Source organism: Dipodomys merriami, unplaced genomic scaffold, assembly GCF_024711535.1.
Source record: "Dipodomys merriami isolate MVZ:Mamm:240054 unplaced genomic scaffold, mDipMer1.0.p SCAF_22, whole genome shotgun sequence".
Lineage (NCBI taxonomy): Eukaryota > Metazoa > Chordata > Mammalia > Rodentia > Heteromyidae > Dipodomys > Dipodomys merriami.
Genome location: NW_027203604.1, coordinates 24684037 through 24706011, shown reverse-complemented (window position 1 = coordinate 24706011; position 21975 = coordinate 24684037). Strand labels below are relative to the sequence as shown.

General features: G+C 42.5%; 1 protein-coding gene across 3 annotated transcripts in view; it reads right to left on the bottom strand.

Moving 5' to 3' along the window:
- LOC138834636 (uncharacterized) overlaps window positions 1–4582 on the bottom strand; it is a 49158-nt gene extending 44576 nt beyond the window's left edge. For all 3 annotated transcript variants that reach the window (XR_011374225.1, XR_011374226.1, XM_070033134.1), the window contains exons 1-3: window positions 4493–4582; window positions 2000–2037; window positions 235–259 (exon numbers count right to left, since the gene is read on the bottom strand). Coding sequence is in view for 1 of the 3 variants with exons in the window: in XM_070033134.1 (XP_069889235.1) it covers window positions 235–259; window positions 2000–2037; window positions 4493–4520 (91 nt within the window). In the remaining 2 variants the exon portion in view is untranslated. The remainder of the gene's footprint in view (window positions 1–234; window positions 260–1999; window positions 2038–4492) is intronic.
- Window positions 4583–21975: the final 17393 nt, after the last annotated feature.

The following is a 21975-nucleotide window of genomic DNA, read 5'->3' as shown; positions in this document are numbered from 1 at the left end:
GAAGCTTCCAACACACACCCTTTGAGGAACTCCAACCCTCTGGGTCATCAAGAACCCAGAATCAGGAAGTGGAGCAGTGGTTCAAGTGGTAGAGCACTACCTAGTCAGTGCTTAGGCCCTGAGATGAAGCCCCAGGATTGACACAAAAGAGAAAGAAAGAAAGAAAAAGAAAACAATTAGGGTTGTATATATAAACTAGTAAGGTATTCCATCAGCAAATAGATGAATACATACCACTACTACTCGGAGAAGCTGACACCTGCAATTACAAGAAAACTGTGAGAACTGTGAGGCTCAGGCCAGGCTGGATACTTTACACAGGTTTTTCTCCAGAAATATATAGAAAACTAGACAGGAAATAATTGTTCAGTCAATGGCCATAGACTTCCCTCCCCAAAGCCACCGCAAAGGGTTAGAGCTTTTGCTGCAGAGTATATTTCTGAAGATCTAATAAGTTATTCAACTACAATCCTTAATTCAAGAGGGAAAAATCTGTGCTGTCAAAAATACTTCTATCATTCACTTGATAATCAGTGAAGTGATTTCAATTGTCCTAGAGTCTGAATCAGTAGGTAGATTTCCACTCAACTACATCTTTGTAAAGGAATTATGACTTTCAAAGATTAATGGCCTAATGGTTAGTCTTTCACAGCTAAATTTGGTGAAAACTACAACTTCATTTCTTTGTGTGTGGGGGGGACATGTGCTGGTTCTAGGGCTTGAACTCAGGTTGCAGGCACTGTTCCATAAGCTTGCTCACTCAAGGCTGGCACTCTACCACTTGGACCACACCTCCACTTTCAGCTTTTTGCTTGTTAATTGGAGGTAAGAGTCTCATGGATTTTCCTGCCCAAGAAGCTGGCTTTGAACCTGTGTTTCCAGATTCTAGCCTTCTGTGGGTAGGATTTACAAGTAAGCCACTGGAGCTTGACTCTCTGGGAGAATTGAAGCAACCCAGACTTTGGGAAAGAGTGGGTAAGTCAAAGGACCTGATTAATTGGTTCTGATTTGCTTTCAAGAACATGTCAGAGGTTGGACACTTTATAACAAAGATAGTTTTCACCACCTTGCTGATTCAAAGTTCAGGAACAGACCTGTGCCCTCTGTTTGGCTTCCACTGAGTTTCCCCTAGTTACATCACAGTAGGGCCAAGAAAATGAAGGTGACAGCAGTCCTGGAGAAGTGCCTGTGTGTACTTTATATCAGCCTGTCTTGTGAGAACTAATGTGCGTGGCTGGCATTTACCATTTACCTGTCCTATCTCCTCATCTCCTTGTGACTTCAAGTTCTCACTTCAACAGTTCAACACGCTGTTAGGAAACTTCCAACACCACCATCCTTTGAGGAATACAGTCACACCATACCAAACCACAGGAGTCCCCAAAGCAATAGTAGAGGACACTCCATTGTTATGTTCTTCACTAGTGGAGTGAAAATTATAAAACCCTTCATCTAAAGAGGAACACTTCCTCCAGATAAAGTCTTCTTAAGTGTGTACTTTACAATCTGACACTTGCAATACTTTAATTCCTTCTTCAGATCTGTTGGTAAGATCCCATAGGATCTCTTCCTAACACTCCTGAACATTTAATGATTAGTTTTATTTTTATATGTGATATTAATTGAAAGGTTAAAAAATAGCCTATCACCAGTGGCTCATGTCTGCACTGCTAGCTACTCAGGAGGCTGAGATCTGAGGATCACAGTTAGCCTGGCAGGAATGTCTATGAGACTCTTATCTGCAGTTAACTACCAAAAAGCCAAAAGTATAGTTGTGACTCAAGTAGTAAGGTGATACATTTCAGCACAAAAGCTAAGGGACAGTGCCCAGACCCTGAATACAAATAAAAGACCCAGCATACACTGAGAGAGAGAGGAGGGGAGAGAGAGGAGGAGTGTTACAGAGAGAGAGAGAGAGAGAGAGAGAGAGAGAGAGAGAGAGAGAGAGAGAGAGAGAGAGAGAGAGAGAGAGATAAAAGTACCAGAAAGGCTATCTTACCTCTACATGTTTAGTCTTGGATTCTTCATGTAATAAATCTAGAAGGACACAAAGTAATAGCTTACTGGAGGTATTTCTCAGGCAACTTTGGGTGATATGGGAAAAGATTTATTTTACCTACTCTATAGGGCACACCCTAATAGCTGTAGTTGACTAACAACCACAGGTTATGCTCCTAGACTATCCCTCCAGAATGGTCCAAAGGAGGCAAAGGGAGGATGATAAACAGAGCTTTGAGCTTTCCAAAGAAATAGAACCCCTAAATCAGTGTGAAACACCTTACCTCTGATGGAGTAAACACTCAAATAAACCTTACAGCAGAATGACAGAACCTTGTCACTTCTTCAGACCATTTTGATATTCAGTAACACCAACACTTCTCTCTTGGCATTTTTCAAGCTAGTTTTAATCAGAAACTGCTTCTGGTTGAAATTGGCTTGGTAAATGCCAAAATACACATATGCAAATCTGAACTTATTATAGAGGGTTTTGCTTTTGGTACTGTGGACCTTCACTAGTGTAATGGATATAATACTAGAAGGAAGATATAACCACATCTTATCCATTTGCCCTCTGTTATAAAAGTAATACATTATTTAAGAGAGAAAATTACTGACATTAGTATAGTTTAAAATACTACTATACATGATAGCTTTATCCTTCTAGTCTTTCTTCCTCTGCTCTGCATGTGTCCATAGTCACTCTGTGAGGTACTGTTTATGTGCAAGCAAGCAAATCAGCCAACCAACAGGGACCAGGGGTGTTTGGCCCCTGTGGAGCCTGAGGCTCTTTAACTCAGTGAGGGTGGCAATTCCACTGATAGGGCAAGACCTAAAATTCAGGGGAACTCGGGTTCTTGTCAGAGGCAGCTGGTGAAGCTCACAGGGTGTCAGCACTTCTAGGGGCTATAATTACAAGAACATTAAGTATTGTTCATTTCTTGTTAGGTTTGTGCTGAGGAGTGAGCCAACACTGATAGAGTTTCTCTGTCCAATCAGTAACACAACTAAGATTATTGGGGCTTTGATAGTCTTTGCACCTAATTTCTTCTCAAAATCTGTGTTGTCAATGCAGTAATATCTACAACTGACTGTGGAACTACTGGCACTGCCTTATAGAAAGTAAATAATATATACGATTTCTACAAGCTTGGAGAAAGTTATAGACTCTTTTGCAGATAATGGGACCTGCTGTATAGTGAGTTACCAAAGAAATACAGATGAGTGTTGCACCCGGCACTGTGAGCACATGGTCTCCCTGATAAGTGGATGTTAAATCCAAAATGTAAGAAGATATGACAAAGTAAACAAGACTGGAGAAAAAAAGGACCTCTACTCATCTGATCAAATCATTACTAAATGACCCCATGCTGCTGACCACATATATAGTATATATGTGCACATCTGAGGCAAACTATGGGGAGGACAGAGAAACAGAGGGAAATGGGAAAACATACAACAGCGGGTCATTGGTCATTGATCAGAACAAACTAAGCAATTCAATGGCAGCGATGGGAGGGAGGAAATGAGTGGGAAAGAGGGAACCACTGACACTAAGCAAAAGGAAAGAAATGTACATATTACCCGATGTGGAAGAAGTAACTATTGTCAAAGTTCATAGAATTCATAAACTTCATAGGCCATGATAAAGACAATTTGCCTCATAAAGGTTAGAATGTGTTTGTGACTTTAAGTATCACTATCTCACAATACTGTGGAATTTGTGAAATTAATGTAATCACTTAATCACAATTTTTAAAAAGTTGCTATAAAAAATGATGCTTGTGTCTGCCCAAGTGTACACTGAGTATCCACTCCTGAAGTTGTTGTCTATAGACTATATCCATTACTTGAGCACAGACAATGGATACCCATTTGGAGGAGATGAACCCCAGTGTACTATATTAACCCACACTATCCACTAAAAGGGCTAATAAAATATAAAATAAAAATAAAAATACCACCTTCAAGTTTCTATGCCTCACAAATGCAATTGTCTCTTCATTAAGGTCATTGCCAAGCCATTGTGTGTGACTCAGTTTACTTCCAGAATGGAAATGGGTTGGGAAGTTACCTATAATTAATATCTCTGGAATTCTAGATTTACCACTGACCACACTGTATTATAAGAAATGTCTCAAAATGTCCCCACCATTCTAAAGTCACATTAAGTTTCCAAGATTAATCATTTTAAATATATAGGGCATAAGTAAGTCTTCATTATAAAAGGCTATAGTTTTTACTTCAGGGAATACTTATTTTTTATGGGAAGCTTGAAGGGTACAGGTTGTAATAGAGTTTAATATATACTTTTAGACTAGGAAAAGTTTTCAAAGCTTAAAGGCAAAATATTTGATAGAAAATTCAAATATATAAATTGAAGAATAAAATATAAAAGTTTCTAGTATAATACAGAATAAATTTAAATAAAATATTTCACAGATATTAACAAATCCATTAGAAGAGCAGCATACAGCGGGGAGTATTAACCTACCTCTCAAACAACAAAATGCATTACCCATTTTCAACTCTTTTTAGAATGAATCCCAATAAATGCACTGAAAATCTCCCAGCTTATCAGCTTTGAGATCTCAGCACAAATACTGACTGACATTCAGAGGCAAAGCCAGTATTTTAAAGGTATTATTACCATGGTGATAGCATGTCATAAAGTTTACAGTCACAAAGCTTACTGTGAGGGTCCAAGAGCTACTATACAGACAAGTATTTCTTTTGAAAGTACAGGTATGTCATTTAAGCCAGGTTTTGGGGGCTCATGCCTATAAGTCTAGCTACCCAAGACGCTGAGATATAAAGTTTGATGTTTGAAGCCAGCCTGGGCAAGCACATAAGGAGAGACTCTTTAGCCCCAACTAACCAGTGAAAGCTAAAACTGGAGGTTCAAATGGTAGTGTGCCACCCATATGTAAAAAGAAAAAACAAAAAGCCAAGTGGGAGAATATGAGGTCTAGAGTTCAAGACCTGGTACCAGGAGCTTGAACAGAGGAAGCGAGAGAGCAAGAGAGTGAGAGACAGAGAGACAGAGAGAGACAGAGAGACAGACAGACAGAGAGAGAGACAGAGAGACAGAGACAGAGACAGCGAGGGGGGAAACAATTCTAAGCCCACTTTTTTTATTATACTGTCTTTTAAAATAAGATATGAAAGAAGAAATGCTATCGTCTAAGTAAAGTCAATGGTGAGAATTTTAAATTGAAGAGGCACCAGTTACTCATGCCTGTAATCCTAGTTACTCAGGAGGCTAAAATCAGACGATCACAGTTTAAAGCTGGTTCAGTCTGGTCAGAATCTTATCTCCAGTTAACCAACAAAAAGCCAGCAGTATGGCACCAGCCATAGAGCACCAGCCTCAAGAAAGCTGAGGGACATTGCCCAGGCCTAGAGTTCAAATCCTAGTAACTGGCATTAAAAAGAAAACAAAGAAGAATAAATCTAACATCCTAAAACAGAGTCCACAACTTTATTTAACATCTCACCTCATTCACCCGTACTATTCTTGAACCAATTATTTTTAGAACTTTGTTTTATTTAGATAAAAGAGAGCATTAGTAGAACTTCATTTACACAAAGATAATTTCCACCCTAGAATACAACTATCAATATGTTTTGTCTCTTATTTGTTTGCTATGAAGTTATTTGCCTCTCAGTGTCTAACTACTCAATGAGTAAATGAGGGGGAAAAGATATTTATCCAAGAATACTTTTATGAGGGAGAAATATTTTTGGCATGAACATACAATTCCTTTTTGTGTAGTGGTTCTGGGGTTTGAACTAAGGGTTCCCACTTGTGTTTTTTTCCCTCAAGTGGCACTCCACCTCCTGTTACAGCTTTAAATACAGATTTCAATCCATGTTCAACATATAAAATTACCTAAGTATGAAACATTGTAAATGGACACCTAATCACATAAATTCTTATAATCTTCTCCTTAAAATAAACTATTAAAATAATGTGACCTTGCCAGATGCCAGTGTACATGTCTATAATCTTAGCTGCTCAGGAGGCAGAGATCTGAGGATTGCAGATTGAGGAAGCCAGCTGGAGCATAAAAATTTAAGAGAATCTGCACTGAACAAAATATCATCTAGCCAGGCACCAATGGCTCATGCCTGTAATCCTACCTAATCAGGAGGCTGAGAACTGAGTATTGTGGCTTGAAGCCAGCTCAGGCAAGAAAGTCCCATGAGACTCTTACTCCAATTAACCACTAAAAAGCTGGAAGTTGAGGTAGAGTACTAGCCTTGAGCAGAAAATGCTAAGGGACAATGCTGAGTTCAAGCCCCCGTACTGGCACGCACGCACACACACACACACACACACACACACACACACACACACACACACACACACACACACACACACACACATATCAAATCATCCCCAACTGCTACATTAGTATAGATGGGACATATTTTTTTCTAATGATTACTAAATGGAGGTAATAAATTGGATAGTTTCTGAAACAACAGGAAATTGTATATCACTGTAAAGTATTCAAGGTCTCTCTCTTGAGCATACACATATATTTAACTGATTATATAAATATATATATATATATATATATTTACATTTTGTTCTTTTGTACTAGTCTGGGGCTTCAACTCAGAGACTGAGCCCTATCCCTGACCTTATTTGCTCAAGACTAGCACTGTACCACTTGAGCCACAGCTCCACTTGTAACGTCTTTTGGTGATTAATTGAAGATAAGAGTTTCATGGGCTTCCTTGCTCAAGCTACACTGAACTGAGATTCTCAGAACTCAGCCTCCTGAAATAGTATCACAACGGGAATCTAGCAACACTCAAGTATTTAACACTTTATATTTTTAGATTTTTAAAAATCTAAATGGGCAAATTCAAATAAAACTAGAATATGGAGTCATGCATCTAAATCCCAAAATGATGGAGAAAAAGCTGGAAGGATTTGCAAATGTTAAGAAAATTAAAGCCATATCATCAGAGAAGAAGCCTTGAAAAGGTAATAATGAACAATTCATTTAGGGAAAATGCCACGCAACTCATCACAACAATGAAGAATAAGTGAGAAATACAGGCAAAACTCAGGAAAAAAAGACTGTCCCACTGCAATTGCTAAAATATTTGCAGAACATAGTAAAAATGCATTAGGAATGAACTTTATTAAGTGTATATACTGACCAAGAAAACTCAGGCAACAGTGATATCTCAAGATATTAGAAAGTGAAAAATAAAAGGGAACTAAGCTAAGAAGTGATATAGTACACATAATAGTAGAAACCAGAGGAAGTAAAAATAGAAAATTAAGGTTTCTTTGAAAGTATCAGTAAAAATGCTGAATCCCTGAAAAACTGAATGACAGATAACTAGTATGATGAATGATATGACAGATATTCCAGACGTAAGTACAATGGTAAAGGAAATGTTTGAACTGTACCCACTACATTTTAACTACTTTGGCATATCTGAATACCTGCTTCATAAAATTCAATTATCTTTTATGATCAAAACATCACCTAATTAAGCAACCAAAAATGCATGATAAAAAGGAAAACTTCTTGTTACCAAGGAAAAATAATAATCCCTCTAGCTTCATTTGTTCTTAGTTGATTTGAAATCACTAGTTTTGGCTGGGCACTAGTGGCTCAGATCTGTAATCCTAGCTACTTGGGAATTTAAGAGCTGAGCACCACAATTCAAAGCCAGCCTGGGCAGGAAAATCCCTGACTCTTGTCTCCAGTTAACCAGCAAAAGGCTGGTAAGATAACAGTCTCGCTGACTTTTCTGTTGGAGAGATCTTCAAACCATAAACCCTCAGAACTCAGTCCTCACAGTCTTGATCTTGGAGATTGGAACTCTGGCTCTAAGACTTACACGCTCCTTCTTTTTTTTATCTTTTTATAAATGCTGTTTTTACTTTTTTTCATAAAAGTCCCATGCTTTTGCTTTGGTATGAGCAAACAATTCTAGTTACTTGACTAGAATTACGAAAGCCTCAAGGTTGTGTTAGGCAGATACGATTTCAGAAACTACCTAATTTGGAGAGTGAAGCAGGTATATTCTTTCTTGCATCCTGGCTCCCTTGACCCTTCATGGCCCTGGATATTCTTTTGTAAGGACATAGATATACTTACAAATAGGGAGGTTGTAAAAAGTACAAGGTGCAGCAGGTGGCTCACACTTGTAAGCCTAGGTACTCAGGAGGCTGAGGTCCAAGGATTGCAGTTTGAAGCCAGCCTGGACATAAAAGTCCATGAGGCTCTAATCTCCAATTATCTACCAAATCTATATAAAGAGAGTTGTGGCTCAGCGGTAGAGCACTAGCCTTCAGGGGGGAAAAAATAGCTCAGGGATAAAGTGCAGCCCATGAGTTGAAGCCTCAGGACCAGTAAGGAAAGGAAGAGAGAGGATAGAGAAGGTTTGTTCCAGAAATAACAGGAGCCAACATTTTCATGCTTCTTAAATGTTAAAAGGCAATACTTGCCTCCATGAACCTACACAACTAAGCTGCTTCATTTTCAAGTAAGAAATCTTACACCCAAGTGACACGACAGATTACCTGGGACTTCTGCTCCCAAGCTCATGTCCTCAGTGGGCTACCAGCCTTGTGCTTTGTGGCAGGTTCATGGTCATCATACACAGTGGGTGCATTCTTGTTCCTACAGCATCTACCCACAAGAACTTGGCCCACCAATGATCCCCCAAGTCCTAACCTGGCAGCAAAAAAAGAGACTGATTACTGGCCCTGATTGGAGAATTTACAAAGATGTTCCAGCTTGGGGTGTTCCTGAGACCTTCTGTCCTACCCCCTGGACACAGCCCTCTACAGCCCTACACCCCCTATACCTGATTCAGGGCTCCACAGCTCCACATTACCTCAACCGCCTATGCTCCCCTCAACCTGGAGAGGATGAAAACCAGGAACTGTGTTTTTTGAACATGGGCCGAGGAGGCGTGGCCTATTTGACCACAGGTCCAAACCTCCCTGGCCCAAACCCTTCAGAACTACATTTCCTAGAAGGTACTGCGCCAGCTCATACTAGTTTTCTTTTGTTTTGTTTTGGAAGGTTTAAGAAAGGCTAGACAATCTTCATAGCAAAGAGGCAAAGAAATTGGCTGCACTGTTCTTGTATTTTATTTTATTTTTTTTTTTGTCAGTCATGGGGCCTGAACTCTAGGCCTGGACACTGTCCCTCAGCTCTTTCAGCTCAAGGCTAGCATTCTATCACTTGAGCCATAGTATGGCACCACTTCTAGTGGGGGGAAAAAAGGAGGAGGTAACAATGCTCAATAGGAAATGTACTCATAAAGAATCCCATAGACTCCACTCCCAAATTACTCAAGCTGATTCAAAACTTTGGCAAAGTAGCAGGGTATAAAATTAACCCCCAAAAATCAATGGCTTTTCTGTATGCCAACAATGAGAAAAGTGTGACTGAAATTAGGAAAGCAACTCCATTTGGAATAGCCCCACAAAAAATAAAATATCTAGGAATTAACTTAACCAAAGAAGTGAAGGACCTCTATGATGAAAACTTTAAAATCTTGAAAAAGGAAATCAAAACAGAACTTAGAAAATGGGAAAACTTCCCATGCTCCTGGATTGGAAAGATTAACATCGGGAAAATGGCAATACTTCCCAAGGCTATCTACAAATTCAACGCGATACCTATCAAAATTCCAACCTCATTCTTCAAGGAAATAGAAGAGGCAATCCAAAAATTCATATGGAACAATAAAAGACCCCGAATTGCAAAAACGCTCCTCAATGGAAAGAACACTGCTGGACAAATATCACTACCAAATTTCAAACTCTATTATAAAGCCATAGTAATCAAAACAGCTTGGTATTGGCATAAGAACAGACCTCAGGTCCAATGGAATAGAATTGAAAACCCAGAAATGAACCTACAGACCTACAGCCATCTAATCTTCGATAAGGGAGCTAAAACAATAGAATGGAAGAAAGACAGCCTCTTCAGTAAATGGTGCTGGCAAAATTGGTTAACTACTTGTAGAAAACTAAAGCTAGATCCTTCTATATCACCCTGCACCAGAATCAACTCCAAATGGATCAAAGACCTGGAAGTCAAAGCAGACACTCTGAAAACATTACAGAATGGAATAGTAGAAACCCTAAGTCTCCTTGGCGCAGGACGAAATTTTCTGAATAGAGATCCAGAAACACAACAAATCAAAGAAAGGTTGGACAAATGGGATTGCATGAAGTTGCAGAGCTTCTGCATGGCAAAGGACATAGCTAGCAAGATCAATAGAAAGCCCATGGATTGGGAGAAGATCTTTACTAACCATACAACAGACAAGGGTCTCATATCTAAAATATACTTGGAACTCAAAAAATTAAATCCCCCAACAACAAATCCTCAAAGAAACAACTGCCCAATAAATAAGTGGGCTAAAGACTTAAAGAGAAACTTCTCAGAAGAAGAAAGAAGGATGGCCAATAGACACATGAAGAAATGCTCAACCTCCCTAGCCATAAAAGAAATGCAAATCAAAACAACATTGAGATACCACCTCACTCCAGTTAGAATGGCAAAAATCAAGAACTCTAACAACAACAGATGCTGGAGGGGATGTGGACAGAAGGGAAACTTACTTCATTGTTGGTGGGAGTGTAAACTTGTTCAACCACTTTGGAAAGCAGTATGGAGGTTCCTCAAAAGACTTCACATAGAACTCCCCTATGACCCAGCAATCCCACTTTTGGGCATTTACCCAAATGTTTACAAACAAGACCACACTAAAGCTACCAGCACAACTATGTTTATTGCAGCATTATTTACCATAGCTAAGATATGGAACCAGTCCAGATGCCCCCCAGTAGATGAATGGATCAAGAAAATGTGGTATATATACACAATGGAATTCTATGCCTCCATCAGAAAGAATGACATTGCCCCATTTGTTAGGAAATGGAAAAACTTGGAAAAAATTATATTAAGTGAAGTAAGCCAGGCCCAAAGAAACATAGGTCCCATGGTTTCCTTTATTTGTCTGAGTCAAGCAGAAAAGGTCAGATAATGTGATGTTAGGAAAATGAACCCTTAGATATGTATTTTAATGTTTTTTTTCTTTCATGCATTTGTTTCTAACGCATTTATAAGATTATTTCTTTGTTGCTTTGTATGTCCCTCCCCCACAGTATAACCCCTGCTTTCACTATATTTGATGTCAGTATAACTTGTGGAGGAGACAGGGAAAAACAAGTCGTTTAAGGATACAGGTGGACCTGTTGCAACAATGATAAGTACAAGATGTCATGTCGAAAAATGAGCCTTACAATGTTGGTGTGGGGGGGGAAGATTGGGTGGGTGGGGGAGGCTGGGAAGGGATGTGAATGGTAAACAAAGGAGGAGGCTGCAATGCTTGATAAGAAATGTACGCATTATCCTGCCCATGTAATTGTAACCCCTCTGTACAGTATGTTCACAAAAAATTAAAATAAAATGAAAAAAAAGAAATGTACTCATTACCCTACCCATGTAACTGTAACTCCTCTGTACAGTATTTTTACAATTAGAAAGTAAATAATAAATAAATAAAAGGCTAGACAGCCTAATCTGATACCTGAAATCCAGATTCTGCCAGAGTCCCCCATTCTAAGTTATGAGTTATATTTTGTGACAGAACAACAAATTCAAATGGCTGGTCCTCTATAAGCATCCTGGTTGCAGAAGAGCTGTGGAATACCATCTGAGGACTGATGCGCAAGCATGGTGGGCTTTTGTTCTCCAGTAGTATAGAAATAAAACTAGGAACAATGAACACAGTTTTAAGGCATGTATTCAGTAAAGAGCAAGTAAAGGCCACTCAAGAAAGGGAGAGTGGGACTTGGAAAGCATCTGTCTACCTGTACTATCCCTTCCTGGTCTCCTTTTCTCCATTTTGGCAATCTGTTACATGATGATTGCTTTGTATGAAACAAGCTACACCCTCCCTTGGGCAGTAGCTGCAGGATAGTTGCTTATAGGAGGGCTGGCCTGAGGTCTGGTAAGACCTAAGACCCTCCCTTGGGTAGTGGCCACTGGTTGGAGGTGAGGAGGCCAAGGAACAAGCTGACCTGGACCAGTTGGCTGATGTTTTCCTTCAGGACCAGTTGGGGAAATCTTTCTATAGGCTGGATAGTAAATATACCTAGAGTCAGTGCTGGTAGTCCTAGATACTTAGGAAACTGAGACGTGGAGGATCTAGGTTCAAAGCCAGCTAGGGCAGTGAAGGCCAAAATACTCCATCTCCAATTAACCAGCAAAAAACAAGGATGTGGCTATGACTCAGGTGGTAGAGTACCTGTCATAAATAAAAAACACCAACAATATCCTGAAAACCCTAAGATCAACCTGGGATGGTGGCAAAACAAACAAACATCAAAGACTGAAGGAAGCTAAGGAATGTCTGTAAGTTCTTTTACTGCGAATGTCTATATTTTAAACTTTTGAAAAAGTTTAGATGGGGACGATCTGAACTACCTTTGTTGGAGGGGAGAGCAAGGCTGGACCTGAGCAACCCAGATGAAGCACACACCAGCAATTATTATTATTGTTGGCATTCTATTTATAAGCACTTGCTCTTCTTGATCGGATCCATTTTAGAGCTGCTCAGAGCTATTCCTGCAGCCATGGGGAGAGAAAGGGGTGATCCTGTGTATACAGCCTGGTGGACATTTCTGTTGCATCTTAAGATGGGTACAGGGCCCATTAAAACCAGGAGAGAAGGAGATAGAGATGGGGATCCTGAAGGTCAGCTGCAGTGGCAGGAACACAGAGTTAAGGGAGGTGAAGGAGAAGGGTGTAGGACAGTGGGACAGAATGGTACCCATGGCCATGTCCCAGACTTGGAAACCAGGGTGAAGGGAAAATCTTTAGCACAAGCTGCTCTGCTCTTGGGTCTTGGCCAGAGATGACACAACTGCCCTCTCTGCCAGCACCCACATTCCATGAGGAGGCAGCAGGAAAAAAGCCAAATAACCTCTCACTACCCATCTCCCACACTCACAGGCAGGTGGTAACAGACACAGAGGCCTGGGCACAAACACTGGCTGTCTCTCCTCATTTGTTCTATGACTCTTGGCTCCTGAATTTCCCGCCTTGAGCTTGAGTTTTCTCAAAGTAAAATGGTCAAATGCCAGGTGCCCTCCATTAGAGGACTAGTGGCAGTTCAGATGATACAACCTGCCTGCCATGCTTGGCATGAATCCTGGCAAAGGTGAGACACAGGGGCAGGCTCCCTGACCATCTGAGACAGTCAAAACTTGAGGCTCAACACACTATACCACACAAGACAAAAGGCATAATCTGGTGACAGCCTCTCTGGGATGAGAGGACAGGGATGAGCCTGGGTGACCAACATGGCCATTGATTGCAGGGCAATGTCAAGAGGGGGAAGCAAAGGGGACCATGCAGAGTGTCAGAACAGAAAAGCTACCCGAGAAGAGTTCAACAGGACTACAGAAAAAAAACACAAAAACAGTGCCTATCTTACTCACTTCAGGACTGGGGCAAAGTGAGCCTAAAATGCTATCAGGGCACTGCATCATTAACCTTAAACTAGGACCTGAAAGGATCAAACTCATCCCAAGTAACTGAGCTGCATCCCTGAGCAAGGCTGGAGAATATTATCAGGAACACAGGAATATCCATACCCAGCGGGATGAGGTTGGTCTGGGTATAGTACTTTGGCATCCACTGCTGGTCAATGGGCACATGGTCATCAGGCCTACAGTTAGGAAAACATGGTACACAAGAAGGAGAGCAGACCCAGAACTGACACTGATCTCAGAACCAGGTGGCACTGAGTCATTAAATTTCTTCCCTGGGACTGAATGCTAAGAGACCTATAACAACAGAAAACAGCTGTGCTTGACTAGAGATAAAAGGGCACTTGTGAGAGGAAACAGGACAGGTTGGACAGTGTAGGGAAAGATTAGTGAACCTAAAGATATGGCCAGCAAAGGAAGAAGCCAGCAAAATGAAATGCCAAGACTGTGCATTAGCAGGCAGTGGGGACCATATCATGTGGTCCACCAGTGTACCTAAAGCACCTAAAGAGAAGACTGGAGATGGGGAAGGGGAGTGTTATCTCTGAAATGGCTCCTGACAACCAACTTCAGGTGTCACAGTCTGTGCAAGTTCTGCTTCTGCAAATGCCAGGGAGGGTCTTCTGAGGTCAATTATACTCAGTATTAGTCTGCTCCTGCTGTCTCCCTGGTCCTCAGGGCTCTGATAAAGCCAGTGGCCTGCATGGCTGTGTGGCAGGGAATTGAAGTTGGCTCCCAACCTTGTCACTTAGGTATTAAGTGGCAGCTCAGTGGCTCAGTAGAAAGGAAATCTGCCAACAGTCATGTGAGATTTGGGGGCTGATGCTCCCCATAGAGGCCTAAGATGACAACAGCAGCTCACTTGAGATCCTGGCCTAAAGAAACATGAGCACGGGGTTTTAGTAACGTGCAGGAAGAGATATTGACATTCCGCACCATAGCTGATAGAACGGGCAGAGGAAGAACTGGGGAGGATGTGGAAGTCCCTATACCTCCACCAGCAAACCACCTCCCTACACTCATATCATGTTTCACAACCAGACACCTCCCCTTCAGGAGTGGACAGGAAGCTCATGCACAGAACACACCAGACTCTGGATGGACTTTAGAGCCAAACTCAACAAACTTAATGATCCATATCAGTCACTATCTTCTAATCATTAGGGAATCAAATTAGAAATTGTTAGAAAACAAGTATCTGGAAATAGACTGATTTACTCCTAAATGACTTGTGGGTCACAAAAGAAATCAAAAAGGATATTATTAGCACTGTGAACAGAAAGAGAATAAAAGAAAAATGCCAGAAGTGCCAAAATGCTACAAAGGCAGAAATCCGAGAGAAATTCACAGTATCAAATATGTCTACATTCAAAGAGGAAAATGCCTCAACCCAATAACTACAGTCAAAGAAGCCAAAACAAGAATGTAAATTAGATCTAATGTGAAAAGAAGAAAATATTAGCCTAAGTAGAAATCAGTGCATGTCTTTGTATACACATCTTTGTCTTGACTAAATATATCTACAACTGGATCACACTGTGACTCTGTGTGTGTGTATGTATGTGTGTGTGTGTGTGTGTGTGTGTGTGTGTGTGTGTATGTGTGTGTGTGTGCGTGCGTGCACATGCACGTGTCATTTTCAGGCAGGGTCTTGTGCCCTTTTTGTCAGGCCAGCCTCAGACTGTGATCCCCTTACCTTTCAAGGACTTGGGATTACAGGCATGCACTATTACTGTCTGTCCTTCTGTCCCAAATGCACAGTTTCAGTGATGAAACATTAGCAAACATATATGAGGGCAATTCCAGAGATTGGCAGCCAATGCTCTAAGAAAAGACTCAGAGCTTGTCCCAGAGCAAATGGGCAAGGATCCAGAGAACAGATGTCACTGTGGCACACAGCATTGGATACTAATGACACAATGGAGACTAGTCCACAATGACCAGTGGTCAGTGGTCAGATTGTTAACAGCAAGCAAGATAACTTGGCAAGGAGTGTAGTGGAGCTTTCTGATCTAGTGCCACAATGTCCTACAGGTCAAAAAATCTTACAAAATGGTAAGACAGCCAGAAAGAAGAAAGGAAGGAAGGGAGGAAAAACAAAAGAAAGGAAACAAGAAGAGAAGAAAAGAAGAAAAGGAAAAGCACCAGAAAAAATAGACTTTAAATAATTAGCTCATTACCACCAAAAAAGGGGGGCATGACATAAACATGAGCAGGTTAATTCAACAAGAAGATGCCCTATATGCATTATTAGAACTTCCAAACACGGGCAGCTAAGTGATACCCTGAAAGGAGACAAGCAGTGCAGGACAGGTAGTGACTCCCACTGCCTTTGGAGGGCACAAAGCAGCAACAGGGCTGGACACTGAAGTACCTGACTTAGAGCCTGCCTAATACAATGCTCTGAGTTCAAATCACAGTACACACACACACACACACACACACACACACACACACACACACACACACACACACACACACACACACACACACACACACACACACACACACACACACACACACACACACACACACACACACACACACACACCTCTTCTTCCCCTGCTAAACCTCCAAACTGAAAAGGCAAAACTCTAAAACACTTTAAAGGTGCTATACATCTTATGACTTGCTCCTGGATGGATGATAGCTGCTGCCCCAGCCTTGATTCACTCATTAAACCACAACTGAAACAGGTACAGTGTCTCACACCTGAAATCCTAGCTATTCAGGAGATGGAGATCAAGAAGATAGTAGTTCTAATAGACACAAGGCTACAGGAAATGAGAGAATCACAAAGCACCCCAATGCCCCTGAGGATAGCCAACGTCTGCACATTCCCAGAGCATGGAAAAGCCCATGAGGACTGTCCAGGAAGCAGGCGGTGTGGCTGGGAAATGGAGGGACTCCAGAGAATGGTGCAGAAAGGCCAACTTCTGGAATTACAGACAGTCTACTTGAAGCTGGATAAACCAGGGAAAATGAGGAATGGTCCACTTACAGCAAATAAGGAGATAGTCTTTCATATACTTCCCTTAAGATTAAGAGAACAAAAGTCATTTTAGGGGAAATGAAGCAGGATAATTTAAGAAAACTAAGGCCTGGTGAAGGCAACACAGAAATATGGTATTTAGAAATGTTATCTTTACTTCAAAGAGAGACAATAGGATGTATTCATTCCTGAGGGATCCACTTTTGTATGCCTTCCTGAGGAAATGCTTCCCCAAACTTAAGCCGCCTGTCCCAAAATGCAGATAGCAGGGCACCTCCTTGTACCAAAGATAAGGATGTTTTATGGGAGGATGCATTCTAACCTGGAAACTCAGAAAATAATGATGCAAGGTGTGGTTAGAGCAGACAAAGAACCCAGCTTTGCATTACTTTGAAGCCAGACCCCACTGCCTTTACCATCTAATGTCCCATATAAATATACTAACATAGCTAATATTCTACAGAACAGCAGCTGCATTCCTGGATGAACTGCACTGCCCCATCTTTCATACGGGCCTGTTTCCACTCTTCCTCCAGTTCTCCTAGGTAGCCCTGTGCAGTTAATAGCTGCCTCTGTTCATCTACTTCCATATTGTCACTCTCAAGACAAACCACCTTATGAAACCAAGTTCATCATATGGCCACTGTCCATGTTAGCTCCCCACTTTAAATCCTTCAGCCACTACCAAACCCCTAAGGATATCAGGAGGGCCCCAGGCTCACACCAGGCCACCAGGCCACTTCTGTGCTATATCACAGCATCATACATACCCACTGCCCCTACCCAGTGACTCTCAAAGTCAAGCGCAAGCTCCCCCAAGCCACATGACCTTGTGTTCAGGACACATCACAGTGAGGGACATTCCAAAGGCTCTTCCTCATGCTTTACTCTAACTGGCCTACCCAGCCAACTTGCACATCTGCCTCCACCTCCCCTAATCCCTGTGGATTTCTCAGATATCAGAAATCCAAATTGTGAATATGACCAGTGTTACACTGTAGGAAATAATATTAAGTCAGAGTGCTGTTCCCAATGTGAAACTGAAGACACAGAGCCCTCTGGGAATCTTAGGGAAGCCAGAGCCTTGTCCACAGAGGTCTTTCTGCTCTGGACTTCTGGGAGAAGGGTTCCCTAGAGAAAGGAAGGGAACAGATTAAATAAAGTAGCTATGTGCTGCCCAGAAACAGGCAGACCGTAGGACCAAGACCACTAACTCTCTAGTCAGCCGGACCTCTGGAGTTGGCAGGAAGTCCCTTATGGGAAAGCAGTGAGACTGAGGGAAGCTTGCAAAAGGTGACCACAAAGCTTCCTAAAAAAGCCAGATCACAAAGGGAGCAGTGCCACCTAGTGATAGCCATGCCTCAGAACCCACAATTCTGGGTCAGACTGACCTAAAAGACCAAATAAGAGGCGTTGTACTCATAAAATGAGTACATAAAATGACTCATAAAATGAGTCCTCTTTGACAACTACTTAAAGATAATAAAAACATAAGTATATAAAAAGAAGCAGGAATTGGTAGCTCATGCCAGGAAAGCCCATGAGACTTTTACTTCCAGTTAACCACCAAAAAGCTGGAAGTGGAATTGTGTCTCAAGAGGTAGAGTGCCAGTCTTGAGCAAAAATTCTAAAGCAGGGTGGCCCAAAACTGTTCACCTCACAACTCCCCCTCCCCCAAGAAATGCAAGAAGGAAAAAACCTGCTTTTCTTCAAACTCCATTGTTTTGGGGGGGGGGAAGGTTGAGAGGTCTGGTCATGGGCCTGGGCGTTGTCCCTCAGCTCTTCAACTCAAGTGCTCTACCACTTGAGCCACAGCGCCACTTCCGGCTTTTTTTTCTGCTTATGTGGTGCTGAGGAATCAAACCCAAGGCCTCATGCATGCAAGGCAAGAGCTCTACCACTGAGCCACCTTCCCAGCCCTCCATTGGGTTTTGTTGGAGGCATGTGGTTTTGTTTTGGGAATGGGTAGGACTCACATTATACTACCTAGGCTGGCATGGAAATCCCGAATTCAAGCAACGTTCCTGCAAATGCTGGTTGGTGGTGTTCAGGTTCTGCTTGTGCTGCCCCTGTAGTTCTCCAGGTGCTCCTGCATCTTCTCCTCCACCTGGACCTCTGACTACTGAAGTTGCTGAATGCATGCCGGCAGCTCCTGCTTGCAGTCCACTTCTTGCTCTGAACAAGGAAAAACTTGGCCAGAGTGAGAGGCAAACACAAAGAGGCATCAAGATAGCAGCACTACAGGGCAATCAGGCCCACAGAAGAGCCACAGTCCCATTAGCCCAGTCAGAGCAAAAGTAAGACAAGACCTAGAGCCCCATGCATGAGCTAGTGCTCCTGTCACAGCAGCAAGATAGGCTGTACTCTAAGGAGCCAGGCCCCAGAAGACACAAGTATGAGTCACACCACACTCTACACTGTGTGCTTACAGAGACCATTTCTGCAGAGAGAAGATAGAAGGAGGAAAAATTCAGAATTGTAAAGAAGCTAGGCTTCTGGAGCAACAATGTATCTTCTTGAATACATTCAGGTAGTCCTTATATAAGTACACTCCTGCAACCACCCAGATGACTAAAACAAGACAAGGCACAAATACTGACCTGCAGACACAATCACTTTAACCTTGGGCTGCCTACAATTGCCACATCATGCAGACCTCTAAGAGCCACGACCTACCATTAAGCTTGGGGAAGCTGGTTAGAAAGGGACAAGACTCTGCTTAGACCTTTTACTCCATAATCCACAGGGACCAGACAAGGTCTCTGTCAGTCACAGAGAAGAGGGAGAGCAAAGGGCAGGGAGTCTGGAGACAATGGTTTAGCTCTGCCTGAGGCTTATAAGCATTTCCACACTGAGCACACTTAGCAAGGCCTCTGGCAAAGTGCTGTTAACCAAAATGCTGCAGACAGAAGTTCTCATTCAGCACAGGGCTGCTAGGAAACCAGCAAACAGACAGATGCTCCGCCAAGGCCCTTGTAACCACCCAAGCAGACCCAACATGGACCCCATGCATCCTATACCCAACCTCCCCACACCACCTAGTATTCCCTGCGACACCCACATTCCAAGTCTTCCAGAGGAAGGATGAGACAAAGAGGCCCAGCACAGGCAGGTCTGTTGGTACTATGGCCTCATAGTGAGGAAGCACAGTGAGAAGCTCCATTTTGAGGCTGTTACTTCAGGCAACCCTACCCCAGCAATGCTGGCACCTGCCCCGTAACACAGGTGGCTTCAGAGGAGCAGCCTAGCAGAGCCCCTGGAGCCTCCCCAGCCCTTCTCCCTACCATGATCTTTATAGCCTGGTAGATGTTATACACAGCTCCTTGCCTCCCAGGCTGGCTAACTTGCTGCCATCCCACCTGAACCCACCTCACAGTTCCTGGCATTGCTGCTGGCTGCCCTCTCCAACTCCATTTGCACCTCCTTGTAACGCAGCTGTATCTGCATCTTCTCCAGCTCCATCTGGATGAAGAAGGTCTTTGAATGGATGTGTTCTGCTTTTTCCTCCAACTGAGTCCAGTGTACCCAGAGAAAAGAGAATTCTTAGCAGCCACATCAATCGTCAATCAGGCAAATAGCTTGACTCCACACCATACTCCCCAAGCACCACTCTACACTAGGCTCCGCCCCAAGCCTGGGTCCCTGCTTGGGAAGTGGGTGGGAGGCAATGAGCAAGGGGAAGATCCAAAAGAATAAGACAGCTGGGAGCAGTGTCTCACACCTGTCATCCTAGCTACTGAGGATGAAGAGATTGGCAAAATTTTAGTTCAAGGCCAGATCAGTAAAAAGAGAGATCTTCATCTCAACTAGTAGAGAGTAGGATGTGGTGGTTCCCCATCCCTCTCCATGTCATCTTACCTAAAGAAGCATAAATAGAAGGATCATGGTCCATGCAGGCCCAGGCCAAAATGTAAGACTCTATTCAAAAAAAACCTAAAAATGAAGAAATGACTATGGCTATCTGGGGTTCAGGTGGTAGAGCACTTGTCTAGCATGTATGAGGCTGAGTTCAAATATCAATCTGGAGAGGGGTCTGAGAAGGAAGAAGGGAGAGAGATTCACAGAAGAGGAGATGGATGAATTTTAAGATGACAGTGTTGGAGCTTGTTTGAGGATAGAAAGTTTGTTTTTAATAGCTGTGTAACAAATCACCATAAACTTGGGAGGTAAGACGCTACTCATTTACTAGCTAATTTTGGTTGTCACAGCCAACTGGGTTCTCCAATCAAGGTCACCCATGGTTAAAAGCATGAGCCAGGACTGTCCAGAGCTCAGGACCTTCGGGCAGGGTGGAGGCCTGAGGCCTATTTCCCTACTGACTGTACACAGACTTTTGTAGGCACTGTGACCTGCCCATGCCTAGCCACACAGCACTCTCCCTCTCCTGCTGAGTATGAGAGTCTGACTTCTACCTGACATCAAAATACAATTTTTTTCCTTTTGGGGAGTAATGAGCTACAGCTACACACCCAGCCCTCCTCCACTACCCAGGTACCCTCAAGCTTTTTTTCTTTTTTTTTAAAAGACAAGCTCTATGAAGCCCAGGCTGCCCTGAATCTTACAACCTGCTGAGCTCATACTCTCAAGTGCTGAGATTACAGGTATATACCATCACACTCAACTAGGCCCAACTTTTTTTTTTATAATACTGGGGTTTTAAACTCAGTGCCTTCAGTTTGCTAGGCTTGTGCTCTACCACTTTAGCCATGCACCTGATCCAGAACCCCAACTTTTGGACGGGCTCTGGGGATTAAATCAGTGCCACTAGTTACATACACTCTCAGGTAATTGACACATACAGAATGTCAAGCTATACCATACTCACTCATTTACTCAGAATCTCCTAGAGACATTACTGGAAGACTTATGAGTACTTAAAACTAAGAACCACTGGATGACAATGGCAATTCCCCACAAGGGACAATTCACCCCAGGGGACACTGGATACTGTTTAGAGGCACTTCTGTTTAGAGGCCACAGAGGAGCAGTAACATGTACCTGTCACCAATACATGGTGGGTAGAAGCCAGAGTTATTGCTGAACATCCCAGGGTGCACAAGCCAATTCACAGAAGCACCAGATCAGGGAGCTGAGGCTTTGCCTGGGCAACAGCCAGCATTTCCTCCATCCCTCCATCTAGGTATGATTCTTTTTTCTTTATTCCTCTTGTATTTACCTCATCTCACCTCCCCAATTGTTTTCCAGGGGATCCTATGCCAAGTCTAAGCCTCTGCAGAGAAGGGTAGGCCCCACCACACTACACAGTGATGATGCGTGTCAGGAGCCCCTACACACCTAATCCATGTTTCCATCTTTCTGAGGCACCAACTATATCCCAAAGAGAATGCACTTTCTTTCTGTTTACACACACGAAGTCATAACAGAGTATGTGCCTTACACTTATATCTCAATGAGGAGGAAGGCCTAGCTA